Source organism: Rosa rugosa, chromosome 1 (genome assembly GCF_958449725.1).
Source record: "Rosa rugosa chromosome 1, drRosRugo1.1, whole genome shotgun sequence".
Taxonomy (NCBI): Eukaryota; Viridiplantae; Streptophyta; class Magnoliopsida; order Rosales; family Rosaceae; genus Rosa; species Rosa rugosa.
Genome location: NC_084820.1, coordinates 23,662,710 through 23,671,730, shown reverse-complemented (window position 1 = coordinate 23,671,730; position 9,021 = coordinate 23,662,710). Strand labels below are relative to the sequence as shown.

General features: G+C 38.9%; 1 protein-coding gene across 3 annotated transcripts; it reads right to left on the bottom strand.

Moving 5' to 3' along the window:
• Nucleotides 1-428: 428 nt before the first annotated feature.
• On the bottom strand, nucleotides 429-4,201 carry LOC133724763 (uncharacterized). 3 transcript variants are annotated; one of them, XM_062151634.1, is made up of 3 exons: nucleotides 3,831-4,198; nucleotides 2,116-2,864; nucleotides 429-999 (listed from the first exon to the last, which is right to left on the bottom strand). In XM_062151634.1, the coding sequence occupies exons 1-3, from the start codon at nucleotides 4,122-4,124 to the stop codon at nucleotides 471-473; spliced, it is 1,572 nt and encodes a 523-aa protein (XP_062007618.1). In that variant the 5' UTR covers nucleotides 4,125-4,198; the 3' UTR covers nucleotides 429-470. The 3 variants fall into 3 exon arrangements, with proteins under 3 accessions (XP_062007618.1, XP_062007667.1, XP_062007744.1); XM_062151683.1 differs by having other exon boundaries at nucleotides 2,116-2,573; XM_062151760.1 differs by having other exon boundaries at nucleotides 831-985; nucleotides 3,831-4,201.
• Between the last annotated feature and the right edge of the window lie 4,820 nt (nucleotides 4,202-9,021).

Below are 9,021 nucleotides of genomic sequence, written 5' to 3'. Positions count from 1 at the left end.
GTGCCTGTTAGTCTCCCTTGTCTATCTTGTGGATACTGAAACAATAGTCAGAATCATGAAACTGAAACTCCTTTAGATACATTTTCGATCAATAAATCTGAAAGGCATGTCATCTCTCACCACGACCATGCTCTAAAAGGAAAAGAAATAAGCAAATTCGACTAATGTTTATTATTAGTGAGCCACATTACTGGATAAGCAACCATTGCAGAAATAACTCCAATATCCAAACCTGATTTTCTTCTTTTCATTTATGAAAATAAACAGATAGCCAGCGTACATGGTATTTCTCAGATTGAGGAACATACCAAGTATGAGTAAGAAAATGTGGTATGAAACAACACTCTCATGGTTGTCAAGTCAAAGAGACTCGATGAGCATCCGATTTTTGTCGAAGCTGTACTGTAGACGAAGCTTTTTCGTATACGTGTTGGTTAACAGAGGCGCAATAGTTCAGCTTGGCAATTCCGCTATTCTTTCATATTTGAGAAAGTTAGCTGATGGGAGAGCAGAGACTTTTCATCATTATCATCCAACTCAACGCTCTCGTGTGCTGCATATTCTACGTCGATATCACTTTCATCTTTTCCATTCAGCACTTTTGATTCTGAAACATTAAGTTGTGAGTATTCTTCTCCTGATGCAGCACAACTAGTTTCCAGATGTTGCATTTCTGATTCTATCAATGCCTGCATTCTTGCCCGTTCCCGGTCTCTTGGGTATGTGCAGTAAAGGAACGAGTAGATTGAGACACAGAGTGTCATAGGAATTGCCATTGTAGTGAAGAGTGCCTTGGCAAGTGCTGCAGCATTCTCTCTATCTGTTTCAATCTCTACAGAGTCTGATGATCCTTTAGGAATTGGTTTGTAACCAAAAACGTGCTGAACCAAAATCCCAACGATTGGGGGAGCAAATGATGATAAGATGGATTCAAAAGATTGATCTAGAGCATAGATGCTCGTACGGGACCTCTCAGGGACGATCTCTGCAAATATTGGACTGTATCCAGCTTAGATATTGAAGAATTCCAAAAAAAAAAAAAAAAAAAAAACAAAAACCAGACATATATTTGACTTCGTTACAATTAGCACAAAAATTATAATTGCACAAGCAGCACCTGAAGTGTAACTCTAGTGAAGATGATTTAACAAACTTTAACTCATTAACGCTAAAATTAAAAGTTCAAGCAAAGAGGTACAATGAAGGGTGTGCATTTACTTGAGAATTCCTGCCTACATTTGTTTCTGTCCATGACTTGATGCTAAGAGTGAAAGTGTTTACTGAAGAAAAATTGAAAGCAAAGATGAAGTAAGAACTATTTAGTTGAGACTAAGGGGCATATAGACTGAACTAATCAAACTATTTAGTTGAGACTAAGGGGCATATAGACCGAACTAATCAAACTATCAAGACGACAAACTTTTGAATAACTCAATGACTTGAGAAGATTTGAAATTATAATGTTGACACAACTTGTAAAGCTCACAAAAGTTGCAGGTTAAATTTCCACATGAAGGACCTTTCCAACCTAATTACAGTCCTCCGCAAGTGTTAATATTAGTATTACTAGAACATTGCTGTTCCAGACTGCTAATAATTGAGTCCAAAATAAAAAATCTGAAACAATTGATCAGTGTAACTATGGAACTTTCTTTAGAGACATCCCAAACATAGTTAAAACAAACCTCTTCAAAAGTTCATTTGAGCAAAGACTCTAAGAAACTTATTCCAGACTTTACTTAATATTGTGCAAACAAGTGAAAAATCATTTGGCCACTATGCCAAGTATCAAACTCTCATTAAATGTTCCTTCAATTCAGTCGCACTGAGACTTGTGTTAGTACCTTATACCTAAATGGAAATTTACATCGACAATAACTGATTCTTGCAGATAAGATTGCCTAAGGTGGATGAGTGTATCTACTAAATTTGAATGCATATGTCATGTGCAGAATTGTGCTGTTACACCACTCAATGACAGATTTCACTCTTTCTTTCTTCCCCACCACACAACAAAATAGGAGGAACATTGAAAAGAAGAAGAAGAAGAAGAAAAAAAATACTTTTTAAACACTATAAGACAGAAAAAGGAGACTATGGAACAAGGATACGTACTTGTTAGTTGCCGGAGCATTCCAGGAAGTGAACCATCCCATGATGAACAATACCAGCCCATGCATGAATCCGGTGGATGGGTCATCAGGCAACCCCAGCAGCAAAAGAGCTGCAAAAGGAATGGCTGATCCTGCACTTATCTGAGAAAGAACTATCCTCCCAGCATTGGGAAACGGTTTTGCAAGGACGTCCCCCATTTTTCCTCCAAAGAGACTTCCAAGTGAGGCGCCAATTATAAATATGGTCCAAAGAACTGCCGTTTCTTTGTGGGAGAAGCCAATAAGCTCCAACCACAAAGGAGCAAATGACAAACCTGACCAGGGGAATGATCCAAAGACACCCTGAGCAATGAGTATTTGAAAAGTTGGGATTTTGATAACCGACTTGGATTCTTTAATCAGGTCCTTCACTTCTTCTGAAAAAGTATGTGGCATTTCATCTTTAGCTCTACCATTGTTCTGTACGTAGTGCGGATCATTAGCAAAGAGACGAACCAATATACCGACTATGACACTAATGAGCCCAACCAGATGGAATGCAATTCTCCAACCCTCTATACCCATTACTGAAGTGGAGGCTATTAGTACAGAAAAAAGACCACCTATTATGGAGCCTAGATTTCCTGTTAGTTGTAACCATCCAAATGCTGTACCACGGTTGTTATCATCTGTTGAGTCAGCAACAAGTGACTGAATGGCAGGAATGACTATGGCAAGTCCAACACCATTTAAACCTCTTGAAATAGCAACCTAATAACCAAATCAGACAACTAAATGTTGAATTATAATCTGGAATCGATTAAATGAAACAGGTTCTTAGGTCAGAATGGTAGAGTTTAAAATACGAAAACAACCAATGTCATGAACTGTGTACATGAAGAATGCATTTTTCAGTTTTTTTTTTAAGAGATCTGCTTTTTTCAGTTGCACCTTATAATTTATACAGTTCTTTAGAGCTTCTTTACTTCTAACTAGTTTAAGGTTTATGATCTCCGCTCAAGAGCTACAAGCTATGTGTTAACCAATGCAAACATTCCCAAAAGGGGCATCATCATAACTCATACTTGTTAAATATTTTTAACTCAAACACAAAAATATGTGCTTCATGTAACATTGTAACTGGTATCCCAAATATACAGCATGAGCTTTTTTCAGTAATGAAGGAGCCTAAGTACATTATGCTAACTGCTAAGAAGGAAAAAACAGAAAATTTGCTAGGTTTGAATTGGCTATTGATACGCTTGATTCTTTAGGACAATTTCACTATGTCACTCCAGAGAGATCTTCAATATGGAAAATGAAATGAAAATAGGCAAAACGGAAACCAAATTTTTGCCAACTTCAACTATTCATTTTAATAATAAAAAAAAAAGCAACTAATTCACCTCAAAAAACTATAACATTTCCTTTAGTATCCATAATCCATCATCATTCTTTCTAGATCAAGCAAAGCTAGACCCATCTTCAAGATTAGTACTCTAATCCACTTTGCTTGTCAATGTGGGAAAATCAACACTACATTGACAAAACTGACTAATCTATCTTATCAACCACACGATTAAACTGTTCAAGAATATCAAAATCAACCAATAAAACACAAACAGCCACACTCGCCTAATCAACCAACCCAATTCAAGGCTTGACTTCGATCTATGATTACAAATACCCAATACACACTATAACAAAACCAATCTGAGACAAAAGAGAGAGATAGACCTGAAGGAAAGTAGAGGAGAAGCCAACGAGAAAAGTGGCGGCAGCCCAAAGAAAAGCACCAAGAGCAATGACATGGGCTCGGTTGTGACGCATAGCAAGATAAGCAGCAAGTGGGTAGCAGGAGGATTGGACAATGGATCTGAACAGAGTCAGAGATCCCAACCCAGTTGGGTCTGTGTGAAGAGAGGCTCCTACTTCTTTGTAGACTCCTGGCAGAAGGGACTCATCAGCTCGCTGCATAATACTGGCTAGATTGACCAGCACCAGTGTCACAGTCTCTGGTTTCATTTTCATGGCTATCTCTGTTTGCACTGAAAACAGAGGACTCTGCCAAAGCCCAAAACAGAGGAAGACGAATCACAGATTTGGAGGAGACGAGAGGTCACATTTTTGGTTGACTAGGAACGAGGTTGATGTGGAAACGAGTAGATTTGGGAAGTTTGACACGTGTAGGGTTGGGGTTTGATGGGTTTAGAATGGAGCGGTGGAGATTTGGAGCTTGCATGTTGTTATTGAGACCAAATCTGGAAATAGTAATAGGTTGCTTTTTATGGAAGGAAAGGAGAAAGTTTTGCATGCAAGAAGTTCGGGATCTGCTTTTTACACATTTTGAAATTAATTTGTCTTAATTTACCTTAATTTGTGCTTATTGAGTATATTTATATAGTAAGAAAACTTACGGGATGATAAGGCATTGAGCAACACTCTTTGAGTTGGTCTCATGACCTGTGTGACACGTTATAAAATGCACGTTATAAAAGAGAGTTGTAAAGGATTACAAGTGTCACACTCTTTAGTAACACATGACTGTCATCGTTAGTTGCAGTGAGACACGAGAAATAGCAGAGTAGCTTCATGAAGGATGGGTTCATCTCTCCTTCAAGTTTTACACACACACACACACACACACACACTATTATTAAGAGAACCCACTTTATTAGTTAAAATGAGGTGAAATGACATAAAGACTCCCACACCATATATTAGTTTCAAATCATTTTTAATATCTAAAGGTTATTAAAGTAAATAACAAAATACTAACAAAACAATTAAAAGAAAAAAAAAATTTAATAACTACTCATATGCAAATATTTTTCCATTAACCCTATCCGTACGTCGATAACTTCCCACTACCATCTTCTCTAGATAACTTCCCACTATTCTCATCTATAACTTTCCGTTTTTCTCTCTTTTCAAATAACTAGCAAGACATAAACATTATATTTATAATTTATAAATTTTAAAAGAAAAAAATTAAAACTAAAAATCTGCTTTACATGTGCGTAGCATATGTAGGGAAGACTAGTATATATTAAATGCTCAAAGATTGGATTTCACTCCTAGTTTAGGTCCACAATCTTTGTCATGTTGAAGGAAATCGACTTATGTGTGCCTAATCAAACTAGGATTAGTTCCGTGATTGTAATAGGAGAGAATGTTCTAGAATTCCTAGTCCTATTCAGAATAGTTTTCCTTGTACCATTAGAACATGTACTTTGTAATCCCTATATATATGGCTCCTATTCTCAATAATGAAATGCACAATTCACTCATCAATCTCTCTTGATTCTCTATTCCTTAAACACGTTATCAACACGAAGCCCTAACCCTGAAACAAATAGCTAAAACCCTAAATCCGAATACAAAACCTTGAAACCCTTCCGGCCCCTGCCGCACATCTTGAAGCCCACTATCCTAGGAGTCCAGAACCGGCGGCGCCACCTCAAGAACCTGCCGGAAACCTACCGAACCGGCCACCAAAAGCTCCAAACCACCCGCAGCAAATACTCCACCTGTTCACCACCTTCCGGACCTCCAATTGCTACAAAAATTTTCCAGCAGTAGCGCCTCAATCCAAGAGTCCGGTAACCGGAAAAATTTTCCCGGGAACCGGCCTAAAAAGACTTGAACCGGCCACCTAAGCATCTGCACCCTTGAACCGGCAGAAGAAAAAAAAAAAAAAAGGGAAGGAGAAGCCCAGAAGAAGTCAAAGCCTAAAGGTCAACGGCCCAGAAGGAGTCAGCCCACTGCCACAGGCCCACTGACATCAGATCCGCCACGTTATCAGATCTGCCACGTCAGCAACTCGGTCAACACCTGTCAACGACTTCCTGCCACTTTCAGGCAACTTTTTCCGGCCAGTTTTCCGTCGACTTTTTCAGGCCAAATTCCCCGTCGACCTATTTCGAGATAATTTTTACTAAAAGTTCCCGCTTTTGAATTTAATTTTAATTTAAATTCTTTTTCTTCGGGGACTTGCTACATCCCTTCTTCTACATCCCACCTTTCTTGTAACGTGGGTTCGATTCACAAAGCGGAACCGTGGGGAGTTAACGCTATATACGAACTAAGAGTGTTCGTAAAATACGGACTAAGAGCGTTCGTGAGCATCGAAATATTACGAACTAAGAGCGTTCGTAAGCTACGGACTAAGAGCGTTCGTAAGCTACGGACTAAGAGCGTTTGTAAGCATCAAAATTTGACCATTTAAACGTCATTGTTTCGATCTAAATCCAAACTTTGGAAACTATTGTTAACAAAGACATTGGTTATAACTCTTTCGCAACAAGGCTCACCCAAATTAAGCGTGATGTCTAAGAAAATAGTTGAGATAAGTGGTACTTAAGCGAGCTTTGCTCCACCGACATCTCCTCTTACCTTCCTGGTCATGCTTAATTGGAGTTACCAAAACGATTGAGTAATTACTACTTGTCTAAAGCTTGTTTTGGATTAAAATTTTGATCTAGAAACTTTGACATAATCATTGGCTTTCATTAAAATAAAGTGTCGATTTTGATTTGAACTTTATTCATTCAAGTATGTTTCCCGGAGAGCTAGAATGCCTCGTGGATAGTGCTACTACGCACACCATACTTCGAAATAGGCAGTTATTTCTTGAGATGACACCTACTCAATCTTCAGTGACTACGATGGCAGGGTCATCTAAATTGATTCATGGTCGAGGACCAGCCCAATTCTTGTTGCCACATGGCACAATCATTAATGTCACTGAAGCTCTCTACGCTCCTAGGGCTGAAAGAACCCTTTTGAGCTTCAAAGATATAAGAGCCAATGGTTTTCATGTGGAAACACATTGTGAGAATGGACAAGAGTTCCTTTGCATCACCTCTAATGACTACGGACATAAAAGAGTCTTAGAGAAACTTCTGTGTCGATCTAGTGGGTTGTATGCAACCACTATTCGAATCATTGAATCCAATCATGTTATGAGAGATGATTTATGGGATTCCGACACATATAGGCTTTGGCATGACTGTTTGGGACACCCAGGTCGTGACATGATGATCCGTATATTAAAGACTTCACACAGACATCCATTCTTCACCACTTAGGGCCGACGCCGTCTAGCCCCTACGGCCCCCACATGGCTTTGACGCCATGGATTCCTATTTGACTCCTCTTTCTACTTCTAAAGTCAATTGTGACTTCATGGCTCAACCAAAATCCTCATTGGTTGTTTCTAAAGCCCATCATTCGTTCTGCAAAGCCTGCTCTTTAGCAAAATTAGGATCGAGACCATCCTATGCAAAGGACATTAAAGAAAATATACCATTCTTGCAACGAATCCAAGGTGATATTTGTGGACCTATTCAACCACTTTGCAGACCATTTAGATATTTTATGGTGTTGGTTGATGCATCGACACGCTGGTCACATGTCATGCTATTGTCTACAGGGAACGTTGCATTTGCTAAACTCCTAGCCCAAATTATTAAGTTAAGGGCTCACCACCCTGATCATCCTATTAAGTCTATAAGACTAGACAATGCTGGGGAGTTTACATCAAAAACTTTTGATGATTATTGCATGTCCATTGGAATTGAAGTTGAACATCCAGTTCCTCATGTTCACACCCAAAATGGTCTTGCAGAAGCCGCCATTAAACGACTACAAATGGTTGCTAGAGCATTGGTAATGCGCACCAATCTCCCTATTTCTGCTTGGGGCTATGCAATAATGCAATATTGCATGCAACTGTGCTTATTTGTCTGAGGCCCACTTGTGAGTCCCGGAAAAATTCAAAGGTTTAGTGAGATCATTTAAGTAATTAAACTCTCAATCTCGATGGTTATTTTAAATACTCGGGAATGTTTATCCAAATTTTTCACAAGATGGAATCTGTTATTTTTGGACTCGATAATAAAATACGCGATGCGACGAGTCGGTGGGAATTTTCGGAGAATCTTTCGGATACCCGAGCTAATTTTTACGGATTTTGGAAGTTTTGGGATTAAAGAAATTATTAAAGGAAAACAAGAAATCAGATCTCAGCCCTCAGATTTAAGTTGGGTTTGGCTACAATTGGTTCCATTGAAATATGATTCATTGGTTGGTATTGAATGAACAAGCTGATTAATTATAATGCTGAAATGCAATTGTGATTTTGAATTGAGTATATGGGATATGTGAAAATGGTTTAAGTTGTGAAAATGGCTTGATTTAATGATGGGTGTCCTTAGTAATTCGAGAGGAATTACTATGAGATGTGATTATTAAGTGAATTGGAAATGTTTGTGAAAAGTTGAAAATTTGGTGTTCTGTCAGATTTCCGGAATGGTGTAGATATGTGTAAATCGAGCAAATGGTATAAGAGGTCTATGAGATTAGTCGTGATTGGTCAACATCGGTCAAACCTTGGTCAATCCTGGTCAAACCAGGAAAGGTTGGTAGGACGATTAGATAATCGTCGAGATTTTAGATAAGTGTTTAACGGATTATTAACGATCATTATGTCGGAATCTAGGACTCCAATTACTCGAGGAAAGGAAAGTTCGTGAATCTCGGACAATGTGAATTAAACGACTTCGGAATCCAGGTAGGGGATTCGGGGCCTTTCTCGGTTAGTAGCTTTCCTGTTTTATATAAAGTGATGCATGATGCATGTTAAATTATATGGTATGGTTATGTTTAAATGCAATGCATACTAACCATTCCGTGAGAGATATCGTTGATGGCTTGAGAGCGAAAGGGGCACTGACTTCCTTGGCTTCGATCCCCTAAACCTCCTGAGGGTTAGCTACACCGATCGGACGGTGCACGATCGTAATGACGACCCGATTCCGTGTGTGTAGCTAGGTAGCGGACGCTCTCACTACGCTTACCTGGTTATGAATTGATTTGAGGTAAGGTCGTGTAGTTGGTCTATGGGACCGGCCATCAGGTATTGTTT

Bases quoted from the DNA above. Each gene is read 5' to 3' on its own strand.
- LOC133724763 (XM_062151634.1), bottom strand. From the start codon at position 4,124: ATGAAAATGAAACCAGAGACTGTGACACTGGTGCTGGTCAATCTAGCC. The intron at 2,865-3,830 runs GTCTATCTCTCT...TTTGGTTATTAG, and splicing joins TCTCCTCTACTTTCCTTCAG to GTTGCTATTTCAAGAGGTTT. The intron at 1,000-2,115 runs GTACGTATCCTT...AGCTGGATACAG, and splicing joins AATGCTCCGGCAACTAACAA to TCCAATATTTGCAGAGATCG.